This window comes from Dromiciops gliroides, chromosome 2 (genome assembly GCF_019393635.1).
Source record: "Dromiciops gliroides isolate mDroGli1 chromosome 2, mDroGli1.pri, whole genome shotgun sequence".
Taxonomy (NCBI): domain Eukaryota; kingdom Metazoa; phylum Chordata; class Mammalia; order Microbiotheria; family Microbiotheriidae; genus Dromiciops; species Dromiciops gliroides.
In genome coordinates this window covers 649,447,119-649,467,196 of record NC_057862.1, presented here as the reverse complement: position 1 = coordinate 649,467,196, position 20,078 = coordinate 649,447,119, and the positions used below count along the sequence as shown (strand labels likewise).

The 20,078-nt window shown below is 40.3% G+C and overlaps 1 protein-coding gene across 1 annotated transcript in view; it reads right to left on the bottom strand.

Annotated features, from left to right (window-relative positions):
* The window catches only part of SPG7 (SPG7 matrix AAA peptidase subunit, paraplegin), a 103,108-nt gene that overhangs the window by 49,037 nt on the left and 33,993 nt on the right, over positions 1 to 20,078 (bottom strand). Inside the window, exons 4-5 of the mRNA XM_043985721.1 lie at positions 10,843 to 11,084; positions 2 to 141 (exon numbers count right to left, since the gene is read on the bottom strand). Of these exons, the coding sequence (XP_043841656.1) occupies positions 2 to 141; positions 10,843 to 11,084 (382 nt within the window). The remainder of the gene's footprint in view (position 1; positions 142 to 10,842; positions 11,085 to 20,078) is intronic.

Genomic DNA, 20,078 nt, shown 5'->3' with positions numbered 1-20,078 from the left:
CTTTCCAAAGAAGCCTGTCCGTTTGTAGGATACTGGAATCCTATCCTTGCTTTCAATGTTCAGTTCATCTTCAGCCGCTCGCAGCTTCTCTTCAAACTTGTCAATATTTGCAACCTGCATCCGATACATCAAGGTAAATCGCTGTGGACACAAAGCAGAGGAGGTTAGTGAGGTGAACAAATCCCAACCCAACAGACTTGATAACAAAACAGCAGACTATCAAAATCATATAAACCTATTGGCACTGTTTATTCTATCACCTAGATTGTCAAGGAACAATTTTTCAATACCATTAAGCTTATCTGGTATATCACAGATCCTTTTATTATTTCAGTTTGAAAAGATTCCACTGATTCCTTGAATCAACTATAGCAAAAATCCAATTGACCAAAATACTCTATCAGATGGATATCTTCCTTCCCTCTCCCTAACCCAGCAGAGGGATTTCACTGTCAGGAGAAAGGCAGATTAAAGGAAAACAAGCTGATGTTAAGGATAAGCTTTTTTTTTAACCTCATATCCTGAGATTAATACAAACACTGCCCAATTTCATCCACAACTTTATACAGCAAAATGAAGTCTCAAACTTGAATAAAAAGATTATGTTACACATACTCTAATAACTGAGGTATTAAGAAAATAAACTAACATTTCAGAAAAAATCGCAACATTAAAAGCAGCAGCATGGCAAAGCAGAGTGAGCACTGGACTTGGAGTCAGACCTAAGTTCCCATATTGATTCTATCATTTGCCGTCTATGTGACTTTGGGGGACTTCATCTAACTGGGCCTCGATTTCCAGAGGGTTTCAAGGTTCCTTCCAGTTCTATCAACTTGTGACTGAAAAATTAATTTCTGCTTAGCCTTCAAAATCTAATTAACCAAAATATTTCCATTCCCCTCAGGCTTCCCATTGATGGAGGTTCTATTGTATTATTCCATCATTCTAAATTCTATTCCTTTATGCTCGTCCTAAAGTTTTTTCCTCTTTGAAATTTTCACTATTCAATTATTTGTAGGCAGCTGCATCTTCTCTCCCCAAGAAATTTTACCTAGGATGCTTTGCCCCTGTTGTATCCAATCTTATATTGTACTTCACTCAGTCAATCAAAAAGAATTTATTAAATGTTTACTATGTACCAGGCACTGTGCTGTGCATTAGGAATACAAAGGAAGAGCAAAAATAGTCCCTACCTTCAAGGAGCTAACATTTTAATGGGAGGGCAATATATATACAAATCATAAAATACAAGAAAAATATAAAAACCTCAGAGAAAATGGCACTAGCAAATGGAGGGGACCAGCAAAGTCCCCAGAGAGCAGTCGGCACTTGAGGTGAGTCTTAAAGCAAATCAGGGATTCTAAGGGTTAGAGGGTAAGAGGAAAAGCCTTCCAGGAATAGTGAATAGACAAGTATTGAGATGGGAGATAGAACATGTTCAAAGAACAGCAAGTAGGTCACTGTGGCTAGATCCCAGGGTGCCTGGGCAGAATGTAAGAAGCTTAGAAAGGTAGAAGGGGGCAGGCTTATGAAATGCCAGACAAAGAACTTCTTATTTTATTACGAAGGCATTAGGGAGCTACTGGAGGTTAGGGTGACACAGCTGCATCTATGTTTTAGCAAAGTCACTGGCAACAGGGTGGATAAGAAACTGGGGGTTGGACAGGACTTCCAAAGCTAGTTTAACAATCCAGAAGAAAAGGGATGAGAAGTCTGACACAGAATGGTAGCTGTATGAGCAGAAAGGAGGGGAGGCTCATGAGAGATGCTATGAAGGTAGAAATGACAATATGGAACCTAATGATACATATAACATATTGAAAAGAACAAGAGAAAGGAGTCAAGGATGATACCAAGAATGTGAATCTGTGTGACTAAAAGGATAGTGATGTACGAGACAATAATGCAGATGTTCAGGAGAGGGGATGGCTTGAGAATGAATTCATTTTGAATATCCTGAATTTGAGAAGCCTACAGGTTATTCAATTTGAAATGTCTAATATGTAACTGGAGATGCTAGAATGGAGCTCAGGAAAAAACTGAATTTGTAAATCTAGGAGATAAGAGCTGGATAAATAGATCTAGAACTGAAACCATGGAAGATGAGAGAGAAGTAGTGAAGAGATACAGAGAAGAAAAGGAAGAGGACCCAAGAAAGAACTGTGAAGGATCGCCGCAATTAGGAGGCACCATACAGATACAGATGTAGCACATTCACCTGCAAAACTGTTCACCAACTTTCCTTACTTTTGAACTATCTATTTATAAAACCAAGACAAGTCATTACAAACATGTAGGAATCCAGTACAAACCACTTGAGTTCTGAATTCTCTGCACATTTTCAACTCTAGAAAACCTTAAGCTGATTTCTGTGCCTAAGAAATATGATGTAATCATGCATTCACTAATTCAACAAGCATTTATTGAATTCCAATATGCCAAGAAGTATAGAACTTCCTACATGCCAATTAGATGCTCAAAGATAAAAAAGTCAGAGACAGTTAGGTGGCACAATGGATAGAGCACCATCCAGCCTCAGACACTTGACACTTACTAGCTGTGTGACCCTGGGCAAGTCACTTAACCCCAATTGCCTCACCAACAAATTAAATTTAATTTTTTTTAAAGTCTCTGCAAAACACAAGTACACTGATCAATAAATACAAAATAAATACAAGACAATGTTGTAGAGGGAGAACTAACGACTGGGTTTTTTTTTAAGTTTTGATTTCCAAATACTATCCCTTCCTCTCTTCCCTCCCCCCTTCCTGAGACTGTAAACAATATGATATAGGTTATACATATGCAATCATGTAAAATATATTTCCATTATTAGCCATTTTGTGGAAGAAAACTAGAATACCCCCCCCCAAAAAAGGAAAGAAAGTAAAAAATAGTATGCTTTAGTCTCTATTCAGATGCCATCAATTCTTTCTCTGGAGGAAAACAGCATGTTTCATCATGAGTCCTTTGGGACTGTCTTGGATCACCATATTGCTGACAATAGCTAAGTCACAGCTATTCATCATACAATGTTAATGTTACCATATACAATGTTTTCCTGGTTCTACTCACTTCACTCTGTGTCAGTTCATTTAAGTCTTTTCAGATTTTTCTGAAATCATCCTGTTCATCATTTCTTACAACACAGTAATATTCCATCACAATCCTATATCACAACTTGTTTAGTCATTCCCCAGTTAACAGACATCACCTCAGTTTCCAATTCCTGCCCACCACATGAAAAGGATGGAAATGGGAGAAAGAATGTAATGTACAGGGAATAGCAAGTATGTAGGACAGTTAGGGAGGGATCAGAAGGTACCTGAGAGGAGTAATTAATGAGGGGGAATAATAACCAGTCTGGAAAGGATGATTGAAGCCAGATTATAAATGACTTTAAATGTCAGGCAGGAATTTTTATTTTATCCTATAGCCAAGAGGGAGCCATTGAAGTTCCTTGAACACCTACCTAAGTGACCTGGTCACCCCTGTGCTTCAGAAATATCTATAGTGCAATAGTGTGAAAGGGGGACTGGAAAAGAAAAAGATGGGAGACAGAGTGAACAATCAGGTTACTCCAGTAGTCTAAGTGAGTGTTAACAAGGGCTCGAATGAAAGTCAATTAAGGAAATTTTCAATTACATCATTACAACATTACTTGCCACATATTCCTTAATTGTGGATATGCATATCCACATTTAGGGGATATATGTATATATGAAATTTTAAGTTGTATTTTATTTATATCATGTCAAAATGAGCAACTATATATAGTGCACCCCCCCCCATCTCCTAATAATCCCTAGCCAACAAGGGAGGCTAAGGCTGGTGGGTCTCTCTAGTTGAGGCGCTCTGAGCTGCAGGAAGACTAAAGCTCATTAGCTGTCTACACTAAGTCCAGCACAAATGGGAGAAGAGGACCACTAGGTTGCCTAAAGACATCCAGGTCAGAAAAATGGAGTAAGTTAAAGCTTCCATGTTGATCAATGTTGGGACTGGACAAGTTAGTGGCTACTGTACTTGCAGCCTGAATGAGATAGGAAACTCTAGTCTAAAACAAACAAAAGGCAACCACCCTACTGGAGTGTGGGCTGTTACTATAATGTCTTTGGTGATAACATAACTAACCAATAAATGCCTACCAGTCACTGGGAAGGGAAAAAAAGACAGGCATTTAAGGTTAAAAATTACTTTATCTAGATCTCAAAATATAAACATAGAAGTTACCTTCTTGTTCGATTTTGGGGACGTACAAAAAGATGAGCAGGAAGATAATAAAGGTCCATAAACCCTGGGAACTGCATAACAAAATATAGCTTGACTTCCATAGAATGCTATTAACAATACTATAAGGAGGGGGCAGCTAGGTGGCACAGTGGGTAGAGCACCAGCCCTGTATTGAGGACCTGAGTTCAAATCCGACCTCAGACATTTAATACTTACTAGCTGTGTGACCCCGGGCAAGTCACTTAACCCCAAATGCCTCACCAAAAAAAAAGGGGAAAAAAAACACACACACAATACTATAAGGAAATAGCATTCTAGAATTTTTCCACCCAGAGGTCACTGAAAGTTGATGAATCCAGTGTGTGTTCTTTATACAGATTCATATCACAACCTGATTTTCATAAAAACTCAGTGAACTCTGCTGGGAGAAAGACAAAGGGGAGATTTCCCATTGCAAAATTATCTGGGCCAATTAGAGGTTTCCCCAAAGCATCCAGCAGTGATTAATTCTCCACCACTATTACCCCCATTTTCAGAAAGTGGATACCTTAATTAACATATAATTTGAAATAAATAAGTTATTTGAGGGTGGGTCAATACCTGGCCAAGAATTCCCAGATGAGCACCCAAAGTCATCTGTTTGATCAAAATCAAAGGAAATCATTCATTTTCATTTGCATGCATCAGAATGGCAGTGAGACTGGGATACAAACAACAAGTATTACCATGAAAAAAAAAACCTACAACTTTAATAGCTCAAGGTATGTGAAACTTTAAGAGGGAGGGATAAATCACTTTCAAAATACTTCAGTGATACCAGTAACAGTTCTCTAATGGACCAAGCACTCTGCTGAATCAAACTGCAATGTCATGATTCTGTACACACATTAAGAAACTTCATCTTCTTTGGGGCAGCTAGGTGGCGCAGCAGATAGAGCACCTGCCCTGGAGTCAGGAGGACCTGAGTTCAAATCCGGCATCAGACACTTAACACTTACTAGCTGTGTGACCCTGGGCAAGTCACTTAGCCCCAATTGCCTCACCAAAAAAAAAAAAAGGAATGGCTGACCCCCTTGGGTGTAGCTGCTACAAACTGAAGAAACTTCATCTTCTGTGGGAAAATTAGGAACCTAATGCATTGTTGGTGAAGCTGTAAACTGATCCAACCATTTAAGAGAACAATTTGGAACCATGCCCAAAGGGCTATAAAACTGTGCATACCCTTTGACCCAGCAATACCACTACTCAGTCTGTATGCCAAAGAGATCACAAAAAAGGGAAAAGGACCCACAGGTAGAAAAATATTTACAGCAGTTGGTGGCAAAGAATTGGCTGAACAAATTGTGGTATATGAATGTAATGGAATACTACTGTGATATAAGAAATGATGAGGAGGCTGATTTCAGAAAAATCTGGAAAGACTTACATTGACTGATGCTGAGTGAAAAGAGCAGAACCAGGAGAACATAGTACACAGTAATAACAGCATTGTTCGATGATCAACTAGGACTGATTTAGTTCTTCTCAGAAATACAATGATCTATGGGGCAGCTAGGTGGCGCATTGGATAAAGCACTGGCCTTGGATTCAGGAGGACCTGAGTTCAAATCCAGCCTCAGACACCTGACACTTACTAGCTGTGTGACCCTGGGCAAGTCACTTAACCCTCACTGCCCCACCAAAAAAAAAAAAATACAATGATCTGAGACAATTCCAAAAGATTCATGATGGAAAATGCTCTCCACATCAAGAGAAAGAACTATGGAGTCTGAATGATGACTGAAGCATACTATTTTCACTATCTTTTTTGTGTGTGTTTTTTTTCCTTTTGTTCTGATTCTTCTTTCACAATATGACTAATGTGGAAATATGTTTTACGTGATTAAAGATATATAACCTGTATCAGATTGCTTGCCATCTTGGGGAGGTGGGATGGGATGGAGGAAAATTTGGACCACAAAATCTTATAAAAAAGAATGTTGGGGGCAGCTAGGTGGCGCAGTGGATAGAGCACTGGCCCTGGATTCAGAAGGACCTGAGTTCAAATCCAGCCTCAGACACTTGACACTAGCTGTGTGGCCCTGGGCAAGTCACTTAACCCCTACTGCCCTGAAAAAAACAAAACAAAAACAAAAAGAATGTTGAAAATTATCTTTACATGTAATTGGAAAAAATAAAATACTATTTACATTTTTAAAAAAAGAATCTTCATCTTCACTGTGCAATGAGATTTCTTTTTTGTTTTTGGAAAATATTGTAGCCAATAGTTATCGTTCTAGCAACAATGCCTCTTCATTTAGTCACCATCCAGTATAGATAAACAGACAGACAGATTTTGCAATCAGACAAATCAACGTATCGTTACATAGTTGATTACACATATAACTAGCATTGTGCTACATACTGTACCCAATGAATATTACTTCTGTATAACTTTAGTGAAACCAAAGAGTGATCCAAGACACTGAGATAAACAGACATTCCTTCTGTCATGGCAATATTCTAGCTTCTTGGTATAAAATAGCTCATCACTGATTTATCTTGAAAGAATTTTCCTGTGCTATACTTCTGTCAAGAACCCAAAGCAAAGATTGTCACCCAAACAATCCCATTCACATCCTATCGCCTCCACAAGGCAAGAATTCCCTCACCACTCAAGTCATCTCTCCTTCTAAATTCCTATGACACTTATCATTGACTTAATTCTTATGGACTGAAAGTCCAATGAGCATTAGTAGAGTGATGTGGCAGCCAAAAAAAACAAATAGAATCCTCAGCAATATCTTAGGAGGCAAAGATTCCAAAACCAGGGCGAGTAATGCAAGTCCTTGCATTGGTCAGACGACATCTGCTGTACTGTATTCAATTCTGAGAGTCACAATTTAGGAAGAACAATAACAAGCTAGAAATGAACCAGAGTAAGGCAGCTGGGGTAGTGAAGAATCAAGTTCAGCTGAAGGAATTTAGGATGTTCAGCACAGAGAAGAAAAGATGCAGAGAGACATAATGGCTATCTTCAAGGATATGGAAATGAGATTAGACTTGTTTTTTATCTCCAGCAAGAAGAACCAGAGTAAATGGTGGGAGCTACAAGGAAATATAGGCTTGATGTCAAGAAAAATTTCCTAACAATTAAAGTCCAAAAGCCCAATGGACTACCTTGAGAAGTAGAAAGCTTCTCATTAGAGCATCTTCAGGAAGACTCTGGATAACCATTTTCTGGGGCCATTATGGTGGAGATTCCTTTTTCAGTCGCATTTGACCTAACTCTAAAATTCTGTTATCCTGTGATATATATGTATTGTCTTATGAATTGTTATTTAAGTATCTTATTGTTTTTTTCATAGTTCACCAAGAATATACCTTTATTTAACTTCAAATATGTTTATATCATCTCTCTACCTAAAGGGTAAGGTTCTCAGAGAAAGGGATTGCATATTTTAGTCCTCTATATTCTTACACAGCATTTAACACAATGTCATGTGTACCTCAGGCACTCAATATCTATTTATATGGAACAAAAACCTTAAAAGTCTATAGCCTGGGGCGGCTAGGTGGCGCAGTGGATAAAGCACCGGCCCTGGATTCAGGAGTACCTGAGTTCAAATTCGGCCTGAGACACTTAACACTTACTAGCTGTATGACCCTGGGCAAGTCACTTAACCCCAATTGCCTCACTAAAAAAAAAAAAAAGTCTATAGCCAAAAACATTCAAAGAAAAAAGACACTTTTTTTAATTTTGAAAATTCAAGCTTTGCAAAGAAAGAGTTAGGAAATAGACAAAAAAAATAGTGGCATCTCTATTTTTGTCTAATGCTAAAAAATTTAGCAAATTCCTTGGGGAATGGGGGTGAAAGTGGGTGTTAATTCTGCAGAGGCATGCTATGAAGAGACAATTCTTAAATACTCAGATCTACCTGTCATCTCATTGATCTGATGTTTCCCCCAACAACGACTCATTAGTGCTTGGAGGTGACCCTGGGTTCTCAAGGACTACACTAGTAAAACACAAGTTCTAGCAGGTGTTGTTATGATGGAAATGTTTTAAGTCTGGTTCCTGTAACAGACCAAGCCTGTTTTCTAAGGACAGGATTAAGTAATAACGGAAAGACTCATTGTCAGAAGACTGAGGATGAATTCTCTGTCCACAGCAACTCTTAAAATCCAGTAAGTCAACTAAGTAAAATCCTTTTGCTGGGATGCAGTATGGCAGCCAGATCACTCTGGATGTATTGTATGTAGGCTTAGGCAGGAAAGGGAGGGAATAGTGTAGCAGAAGGCCCATGCTCTTCAAAGACGATTCACAAAACAACATCAATTTACAACTAGAAAGTCCTTCAGAAGTAACCCAGCCCAGCCACCTCATTTTGCATAAGAGGAAAATTGAAGGAAATGACAGAAAGAACACTAGATTTGGAGACTGTGGACCTTGGTTTGAATCCTGGATATGACACCTAACACTTAATCTGACCATCAGCCAGTAGTCACTTAACCTCTCTAGGATTCAGTATCTTCATGCCTAAAACAAGAGGAGCTGGAATGTATGACTTGTAAGGTCCCCTGCAGCTATAAGTCTATGTTCCTAAATAACTACTCTAAAGACAAACAGGCAGTAAGGGGCAGAGCAGGATTTAAATCCAATCTAATATGTTTTAGAGTATCCAAACTTAAGCACAAGTAGAAAATGGAAAAGGAAGAAACAAGGGGGAGATGACTCAGAAAATTCACCCCCATTCAGTGGCATACCTGAAAACCCAGGGGCTGCCAATCTTTATCATGTGTATCTTGGAAGCTTTGATCTATCTGATGATAACACAATGTGCTTGGCAATGACAGAATAACAACAATGGTGAGCTACTATTTTGTAACTTATGATTTAGATGTCTTCAGGTATCTCTTGCTCTCTAAAGCTAACCTACCTGAATCACATTCCTGACTCCTACAGTTCTACCATCTTCTTTATGTTCAGTCTGTCTCTGAACTAGTTCTTGCTTCTAGTCAAATACACAAAGGTCTCCCATAGCTCACTTGACCCTGCTGCCTTCTCTAGCTACCATCTTAATTCTCTTCCCAATGATCAAGTTCCTTTACCCTTCCGTCTTCTCACTTTATATTTTTTCATATCTGATACACAATAGGTACTTAATAAATGTTTATTGATTCTCCTTGCTTCAATGCTCATCACTATGTTAAAAATTCCCTGATTTGTACTCACCAGTCCTGGTCTCTCAAATGAACTAGTTCTGAGTCTCTGTCTACACCATATATTTCCATTTGGATGTCTTATCACCACCTCAACCTAAAAGTGTCTTAAAATGAATCATCCCCTCCACTCTTTTTACCTATCCTCACCCCAAACGATGGCATCAACATGCATCTAGTCACTCAAGCTTGGCTATCTTTAACTCACCCTTCACCTCTAATAGTCAATGAATCACCAAGACTGGCTCATTTATTTTATGAAACATCTTGTATTTACCTTTTCCTCCATACTTACAAGTAAGTACTCAGTATCTCATGTTTGGATTAACTGGCCTCCCAAGTGCTTGACTCTCCAATTCATTCTGCCAATTTCTGACTAATTCATTTCCCTTAAATACTGTTTTCATCATGTCACTTTCCTGCTTAAAAACCTTCCATGGCCCCTTATATTGACATATGAAATGTAAACTTGGTTTGGCCTTCAAAGTCCTGAAAAGGCTATGTCTAATCTACCTATCCAGTTTTATTGCCTATCTCTTGCCAACAGACACTCTCCATGTATTCATAGTGGTCTCTTCTCTGTCCCAAAAATAAGTCTTCATGGCTTTATTCACACTCTTGCTTGGAACGTACTTTCTTTTAGTTAACTATATAAAACCTACTCATCTTTCAAGGCCCAACTCACGGTCTTTCTCCTTAAGGAAGCCTTCCCTGACAATTCAATTTTTCAGTGATCTCCTACAGCACTCAGGGTCTGCATAATATAAATTAAGACTTAACTAGATCACTTGTATTATTCCATATGTGTCACTTAATTTTATCTTTTATTTGACTTTAGGGTCCTTGAGAGTCATATCCTCTTTACCTCTTGTATCCTAGCACAATGCTGAGCACCTGTCTCAGGAATGAGTGTGGAAAACCTCCTTCACCAATACAGATCTACAACTCCTCAGTAACTCACAAACTTCAAACAAACAAAAACACAACAAAAAACAAAAAACTTACAATCTTGAGACCCCAGGATACTACGATGCTAACTGACTTGCCTACAGTCACAAAGCTATTACACCATGTCAAAAGTAGTATATGTCAAATTCTAAGTCAAGTTTCCCTGATTCTCTAACTGAATACGTAATAGGTACTAAACATTTCTCAAATGATTAGGATTCGGGAATTATTTTAAAACAGTCATGTCTCTTTAAAGAAACTCCCAAATTGCATTTTATAAAACAAACCAATTAGGGCACTGTGATCTACTTTATAAAAGGATGCACCTCAAAGTTTCTTTAACTACCAGCTCTCCTAGACCATGCAAAATTACATGCTGAAACAAAAATCAGATTCACACTAAAGTCCTGAACAAGGAGAGATTCACCTATAACTCATTTGTAAGTTGGTGGATTTACTTACTGGTCGGCCAAATACAACAGCTCCTGGGTGCAGATAGATTTCCACTACATCGCTCTCTGGCACCACCTGGACCCGCTGCACTTCCCCCTTTGCCAGCATCTCATTCACAAAGTCGCTCCAGGAAATGCTAGCCACACTAATGTTTAGAGAGTTCAGCAGGCTCATGACAACAGCAATGACAAATAAGGTCCGTAACCGTTCACGATACATCTGATCTTCCCGTTCTTTCCGTTTCTTTTCCTCTTAATGAATAGGAAAACCAATAGAAAAGATTTAAAACAAATACATAAGAAACACAAGATAAGATCATGTTAATATTTAAAGAGTAGGCAATTAAAAGAAATTTCATTTTATATATTCTTTTATATATTCATCTTATATATTCTTAAGAAAGTCCAATCCAAGAAAGGCACCGTATGCTGACTGAGATTTTTGCTTTTTTGTCATTTTCCCAACCAATTTCATTAAGGCAAATAACAATCATATGCCTTATTCATCCTGCTGAGCAGTTTATAGAAGAATCCCTGTCCATTGCCACAAATGCTGCCTTCACTAATCAGGCAGCTGTGACAGAGTATTAAGAGCACTAGATTTGTAGTCAGAAGTTCTGCTTTCTGTTGCCAGATGTGGTACTTGCTAATGGAAGGTGTGACCTTGGGGGAGGCAATTCCTTTCTCTCGGCTTTATTTCCTCATCTGTAAAATGAGAGGGCTGGACTAGCCTAAAACTTCTTAAACTATAGGTCTCAATCCCATAAAGAGTGGTGTAACTGAACATGGGGGTTGTGAAAAATCTGGCAACAGTAAAAAGGTATATATGCCTATTTTATATACTTATATACCCATGGTCACATAAAAATTTCTCAGGTGAAAAAGGGTCACGAACAGAAAAAGTTTAAGAAGCACTGGACTAGGGGCAGCTAGGTGGCACAGTGGATGGGGCTCCGGCCCTGGATTCAGGTCTGGCCTCAGACACTTGACACTTACTAGCTGTGTGACCCTGGGCAAGTCACTAGATTAAAAAAAAAAGGACCACTAGACTAGAAAACCCCTCAATTTTGAGCCTATAAATTATGGTAAATTATTCCTTTTATTAGTCATTAATGCTAATTACATCTTCAGCACTGTGCTAGGTGCTATGAGGAACACAAAAGCATTTAAGAGAGAATCACGGAATAATAGAGCTGAAAAGATTTCTGCAAATAATCTATATTATTAAGATTTATTAAAAGCTTACAATGTTACAAGGCACCGAGCTAAGTAAGCCTTAGAGGCACACACACACAAAAAAAGCAAAAGTAGTTCTTGCCATCAAGGAACTCGTATTCTAATGGGAGAGACAACCTATACATACATAAATAAATAATATATACATGATACCTTCAGAGTAGATAAAAGGTGACCTTAGAAGGGAAAGCTCTAGTGCCTAGAAGACCCAGAAAGGTTTCATGCAGTGAGTGGCATTTGAGCTGAGTCTTGAAGGAAGTCGGATTTCTAAGAGGGAAGAAGGGAAGAAGGGAGAGTATTCGAAGCAAGGGAGACAGCCAGTGTCATGGCACAGAAACAGGAGACAGAATGTCAGTGTAAGGAGCACCAAGAAGCCAGTGAAACTGGACCACAGAGTGCATGAAGAGCAGTTGTGTGTTAAAATACTAGAGAGAAGGGGGCAGCTAGATGGCACAGTGGATAGAGCACTGACCCTGAAGTCAGGAGGACCTGAGTTCATATCTGGCCTCAGACACTTAACACTTACTAGCTGTGTGACCCTGGGCAAGTCACTTAACCCCAATTGCCTTACTAAAAAAATAAATAAAATAAAATAAAATAAAATAAAATACTAGAAAGAGACCAAATTGTGAAGGGCTTTAAATACCAAAAAGATGACTTTGTATTTGTTCCTAAAGCTATGAGGGAACCACTGGTTGGGGGTAGGAAGTAGGGGGAGAAGGGCATGGATGGGAGAACAGGTCTAGATTCAGGAAAATGACTTTGGCAGCCCCATGAAGAATAAATTGAAAAAGAGAGACTGGAGGCAGAGAGACCCATTAAATTATGAGCTCTTTGGGGCAGCTAGGTGGCGCAGTGGATAGAGCACCGGCCCTGGATTCAGGAGGACCTGAGTTCAAATCCAACCTCAGACACTTGACACTTATTAGCTGTGTGACCCTGGGCAAGTCACTTAACCCCAACTGCCTCATACACACCCCCCCAAAAAAAAAAAAGAAAAAAAAAAATTATGAGCTCTTTGAGAACAGGAACTGTGTTTTGCCTCCTTTTTGCATTAGCATAGTGCCTGGCACATAATAGACACTTAATAAATGCTAACTCACTGACTGACAGAACAATTAGGAAATTATAGGAAGGGTCCAGGACAGTGGTAACAAAAGCCTGAATTAAGATAGTGCCAGTGAGTAGAGAGAAGGAGACGTATATGAGAAGTGTTGTGGAGGTAAAAGTGATAAAATTTGCCAACTGAATGAATGTATAGGGCGGGTACTTGAAGATGAGATTGTCACATGGGTGACAGGAAGGCTGGCAACACCCTTTGACAGTAATAAGAAAAATAGAAGAGAGAAAGGTTTGGGGAAAAGATGAATTCTGTTTGAGTTTGAGATACCTATGGGACATCCAGTTTTAAAGGTCAAAAAGGCAGTGGGGGATATGAGGTTGCTCTGAAGAAAGATACATGGAAAGAAATCATGAATGAGCATTTAGAGTAAGAGCTTATTAGTTGAACAGCACTGTGCTAAGTGCCGGGCAGACCAAAATAAACACAAGACAGTCCCTGATCTCTGGGAGCTCACATCCTAGCAGAGGCAGGTTTCAGAGACAGGACAGACTGAAAAGCCCCTTGGTCCTCAGAGTGCAGTGGCAAAGCAATAATAATGAATTTTCCTTAATGTAATTTCCATTAATAAAAATGCATTGGTTTCTGATGTTAAACCATCTAAGAGTGCCAAGAACTTTGGAGGCAAAAACCCTGGTTTCCAGGTCTTCAGGAACTGTTGTTGCTCAGAATATAGAAGCTGCAGTACCAGTAGAAGCAGCTGCCAGATCCTATCTCCACAAGGGTTGAGTCCCTGTGTTTTGGACATGGGAGTCATGCTGAAAGCAGGGCCAGTGATTTGAGGGGTGCTGCTATTCCCAGAGCTCATGGGCTTATTTGCCAGGGAGCCACAGTTGGTCAGTGGCTGGTGGTGGTAGCAGGCAATTGCTCCACAAAGATTGGTCCCCTCAATGATAGGTTCAAGAGCCAACCTGGAATCAGGCAAAGTGGGAGCAAGTGGGAGGTGGGAGAGTTGAAGGATCCTGGGAGTGCTGTACTGATATTCCACAGGTTTGGGTGCTCAAAAGTTTAAGCTACTTCTAGATCTCTACCAGGGTATGAAGGGAGGTAGTGGCCTAGGTAGAAGAACCCATCTGGCACAAGCTGCCTCCTGTCTCTTTACTTCAGCTAGGCTGCTTGCCTGCCCCATCGGTGGTACTTGGTTTTGGGGATGGAGGGGCTCCCTCCACCTACACAAGAGTCAGTCCTTGAAGCAGGGCCAGTGGGGGGGGGTATTAAGATGATAACTAAATCCATGGTATCTGATGAGATCACCAACCTACAGAATGAAGAAAGAAAAGAGAGCTCCTAAAAGTGTTCTGGGACACACCCACAGTTAGTGACCAGGACTCAAAGATCAAGCAAAGCAGTTTGAGGAGTAGTCAGAGAAGTGCTCTAAGAACGGTGTCACAAGAAACAGAAGGAGGTTATCTAAGGGAGGATGGTCAATAGTGTTAAGTGCAGCTAGCCAGCTGATTTGGCAATTAAAAGTTAACTTTGGAGAAAGTAATTTCAGTTGATTAATGAGATTAGAAATCAGAATGAAAGTTTAGAGCAGTAGTGTGAAACAAATAAAAAATACCCCTACTGGCCATTATTGATTTAGAAAGTCACAAATCAGCATTAACTATATTGTATTGCATTTTTATTTATTTTGCTAAACACTTCCCAATCACATTTTTTTTTTTGGCAGAGCAATGAGGATTAAGTGACTTGTCCAGGGTCACACAGACAGTAAGTGTCAAGTGTCTGAGGCCGGCTTTGAACTCATGTTCTCCTGAATCCAGGGCCAGTGCTTTAACTACTGCACCACCTAGCTGCCCCCCCAGTTACAGTTTTTTGGGTCTTTTTGGTGGGGCAATGAGGGTTAAGTGACTTGCTCAGGGTCACATAGCTAGTAAGTATCAAGTGTCTGAAACCAGATTTGAACTCAGGTTCTCCTGAATCCAGGGCCAGTGCTCTATCCACTGCACCACCTAGCTGCCCCCCCCCCATTAAATTTTAATGAGGTTCCTACAACCCCTCTGGGCATGAGGCCTCCAGTTTGACACCTCTGGTTTGGAGAAAAGTGAGAGAAGAGGAAATGAGGTACTGACAATTTAGTTGGGAATCTAGAGAAGATACTAAGTACAGATGACTTTCAATAAGTTTAGTGTAAGAAGAGAGATATGATGATAAATAACAGGGATAGAATATGATAAATAACAGGGATAGTAGGCTCTACTGTGTAAGAAATATTTTTGAATTGACTAGGCCTAATTTGGAGGGACTAATTTGATTGGGGTACTAATTCTGGGACTTGTGACTAACTGGCTATCTGACTGCTATTAACTTAGCACGGGCCGTTTATAAAGTTCCACCACACTACTCCCAAATTGATAAACTAAAGATTAAGAAGGCTCTTAACTAAATAACCAAAGCAGAGTTTATTTATGAGATACTATTTCAAATTAAGAATACAGGGAAATAAAATGTACAACCTGACTGCATTGCAGTGCATCTCTTTCCCACCTGCTGTGCCTCGAACTTTTTTAATACAATAAGGGCCTTAGCTGTGCCTCACCTCAGGGCACTCAGGTCCTTTATTTAACTCCGAGCCTCTTTCACTTTGTAAATCCCCCTGCTTCTAACTTTCCTCTCCTTACTGCCACCACTGAACCCCTGTGTTTCTCTCTCACCGACCTTCTGTCTGTCTGTCTGCTCTGTCAGTCTGCCCTCTGCCACCTTTGCCACCCCTCTAATCTTGTCCGCCTCTCTTAATCTTGTCTGCTGGCCTTTCCTCCTTGCTCCTAGTCCTGTGTTACTGTTAGTCTCGTTCCCCCGTCTCCTTGTCTGAACCTCTTCTCAGCCTCTCTCATCTGTCCTTGTCGTCCGAACCCTTGCTGTTGTGGTAAAATATGAAAGTTTTTAACAGTCGGTTAGGATAACTGAAGGACGCCAGTTTTTCAAGGACCACCCTTTTGGGGAGGAGATGAACAGTCCGCCTGCTGCGCATGTCAGACTGCCTGCCGGGTGCAGTCCGCCTGCTGCGCATGTCAGACTGCCTGCCGGGTTTTTTTTTTGACTTCCGGGGTGGAGAGAAGGGAAGAGGCCTTTTTTTTTGCCTGCTTGGCGGGACTCCTGGCGGCGCAGGACAGACGGTCTCCCTCACTCCAAAGGTGGCCTTTTTTGGTTTGGTGAGTTTTTATAAGAAATATAGACTAAGCCTAGATTTAAGACGATTTCTACTGTATTTCTACTTTCCTATCCTTCTAATCAACAACACCTTATATACAATAAAGGCTCTATCTAAAAAACCAGAAGCTTCCATTTACTAGTCTGGGAGATAAATTAAGGGAAAAGTTAAGTAGGGGAGATTTATGATCTAATATCCAATTTTAAATTTCACAGTTTGGCGACCCCGAAGGGACCTTAAGGACCCTCCCACCCTCCCTAGTTTGGCCATAAGCCGGCTAATTCGGTGGATTTTCCGAATACCCCCCCCCCCCCCGCCACGGACTTTCCCTTTGTCTAATCTCCCTTAAAGACTTTAAGCCTCTAAAAGTCTTGCTTTAAACAGAAAAGCCAGCCCAGTTTAAAGGGCAAGATGCTCGAATATTCTACTATCCCTTTGATTTTTCTCATCGGAATGTATTGGGACAGCATAACGTCCCGACTTAGAGGAATAGTTTACTCAATGGTCCTTCAAAACATTATTGGTTTTTTCCTCATTCAGGCAGCAAAAAGTTTTTTGTATAATAGTATAAGTGAGAATCTTTGGGAAAATACGTTTAATATAAGTAGAAATTTTATGCCTGCAATTGAAATACCTTTTAATACCACATCCATAGTTCATACGACTAAGGATTTTATTTTTTTTGGGTTTTTTTTGTCTTGTTTTGTTTTTGTTATTATCATTGTTATGATATGGGGGAAATTCTCACATATGGAGAGAGTCCTCAAAATGAAATACTCACATATGGAGAGAGACCTCAAAATGAAATTCTCACATATGGAGAGAGACCTCGAAATGAAATTCTCACATATGGAGAGAGACCTCAAAATGGCTGTTTCTACTAGAGATGATCCAAGTTTAGAATCAGATCAACAGAAACTACTCCCTCTGCAGGAAGCTATAGAACATAGTAAAAAGGGAGTGCCAATTCAAGTCAGAAAATATAGCCCCTTTAGACCAAGTGACTTGAGCGCATGGAAATCTTTCATCCCTAGTTTTGAGAAAAATCCAAACACTGTAATTTCACAGTTAAGGACTATATTTAATGCATATCAACCCAGTTGGGCTGATGTTACTTGCCTTTTGGAAACTTTACTGTCCCCAACTGAGATTACAGATATTATCTCAGCAGGAAATGCCCTTGTTGCGAAAGGTAAGGCCAATGTGGAATGGCCTCTAAAGGATCCAGAGTGGAATTATAATGATGATAGGGATTTCCAAAGATTAAAAGATGCTAGAGAAACACTTCTGAAGGGAATGGAATCTTGCTCTAGAAAACCGGAAAACTGGCAGAAATTTTTAAGCCTACCTCAGGAGGCTAATGAAAGACCAAACAGATTTTATGATAGACTTTGTGAGGCCGCTAGACAGTACACCAGATTGGATCCAGTAGATTTAAGAGATTCCTATATCGTTCTCAACACATTTGTTTATAATTCACTGCCAGAAATACGCAGATACTTTCTGAAACAATGTCCAGACTGGAGAAATCTCACAGTAGATAGAATTAAGGAACTTGCAAATTATGTCTTTGACTCACGTGAGGAAGATCCAGATCACCCTAAACAGAGCATTCTGGCACCAGCGATTCCTAGTCAGCCATGTGAACACCGGAGCAAGGACACTAAGGTGTGTTGTTACTGTCGTAAGGAGGGGCATGAATTGAGAGAATGTAGGACTTGGAGAAGAAATTCTAATTCTAATTACAGGCGAAATCAAAATAGAAATAGATCTTTTCGGAGGAATACAGAAAGGCAGTACCAGAATAATGGTAACCAAGGTCCCCCTCAGAAGAGGACACAGGAATGACGGTGTCTTGGGGAGGAATGGAACATAGATAATGAAAGCCATATATTCCCAGATCCGGATTTTTTGAATGCACTTGTGCCAGTCCATTCACCTCCCCAGAGTAATGAACCACATGTCACCTTAAAAGTGGGGGAGACTTATTATGATTGTCTGCTAGACACAGGAGCCTCTAAATCAGTATTAGTAAGCAAACCAGATGCTGGGTGTAGACCTGTAGGATATTTAAATGTAGTGGGAGTCTCAGGAAAGAGCCAGAGAGTGGCAAAATTGAATCCTCGCATGGTATCTATGGGGCCCTTAACAGTAGAACATTCATTTTTACTCATGCCTGATGCCCCTGTAAATTTATTAGGTCGTGATCTCCTTTGCAAGCTTAGAGCAACCATATCTTGTGCTCCAGATGGGGCTGTCTCCTTACAATTGCCAGAGGATACTGTTCATTTATTACCAATTTTACTTACAGAAGCTCAAGGAACAGCAGGGGAGGTATCCAAAATCCCCTCTGACATTCCTGAGTCTTTATGGGCCTCATCCCCTAATGAGGTGGGGCTCCTTAAGTCTGCCATGCCTGTTACCTTTAAAGTTAAGGGGGGACCACCCCCCTCCATTCCACAGTATCCATTGTCTAGGGAAGCAATAGAAGGGATCACCCCTATAATTGAGGCTTTGAAAAGCCAGGGTATTATTATTCCATGTCATCACTCTCCATGCAATACTCCCATTTTGCCAGTTAAAAAACCCAAGCCTGGGCCAGATGGTAAACCTGTTTATCGCTTTGTGCAAGATCTTAGAGCGATTAATAATTATGTTATTCCTAGACATTCGATAGTCGCAAATCCGGCTATGATAATTTCCTCAATTCCCTATGAATCTACATGTTTCACAGTGGTAGACCTTTGCTCTGCCTTTTTCTCCATACCAGTACATGAGGACTTCCAATATTTATTTGCTTTTACCTGGAAAAATAGACAGTGGACCTGGACTAGACTCCCACAGGGATTTGTAGACAGTCCCACATTATTTTCCCAAATTTTACAGCAGGATCTGGCCTCTATTACCTTTAAAGCCTCCACACTAGTACAATATGTTGATGACTTACTTTTGGCCTCTCCTAATGCTGAAATTTGTCAGGAAGATAGCCGTCACTTACTGCTGGAGCTGCACAAGAGAGGACACAAGGTTTCCAAGACAAAGGTACAATGGTGTTTGCCCCAGGTAGAATATTTAGGATTTATTTTGGCTGCTGGAACTCGCTCTGTCTCTTCTAAGCGAGTCCAGGCCATTCAACAACTCTCTGCCCCCACTACTAAGAGGCAGTTGAGAGCCATTCTAGGAGCAGCCGGGTACTGTAGACAATGGATACCCTCTTTTGGTGAAATTACTAAACCCCTCATAGCTCTTACAAAAAGTTCTGTTCCAGACAGTTTACAGTTGGATCCCCAGCATCTCTCAGCCATAAAAGAATTAAAACGGGCCTTGTTATCAGCACCTGCCCTAGGACTGCCAGATTATAGTAAGCCTTTCACTCTCTTTGTGCATGAACAAAGGGGGGTGGCTTCTGGAGTCCTGACTCAGTCACTGGGGCCTAACCAGCGTCCTATAGCCTACTATTCAATTCAGCTGGACCCTGTAGCGGCTGGAGTGCCACCTTGCCTTAGAGCAGTGGCGGCCACAGCGCTTTTGGTAGAAAAAGCCTCTGATTTGGTCCTAGGTAACCCTCTAACTGTGCAATGCCCTCATGAAGTGGAGGCTCTCTTACTACGTCACAGGACACAAGCCTTTTCAGATCAAAGGCTGGCTAAGTATGAAATAACCCTGTTAGGTAATGAGAATATCACTTTAAAACGCTGCACAGTTCTTAATCCAGCAACACTACTCCCTAATTTAC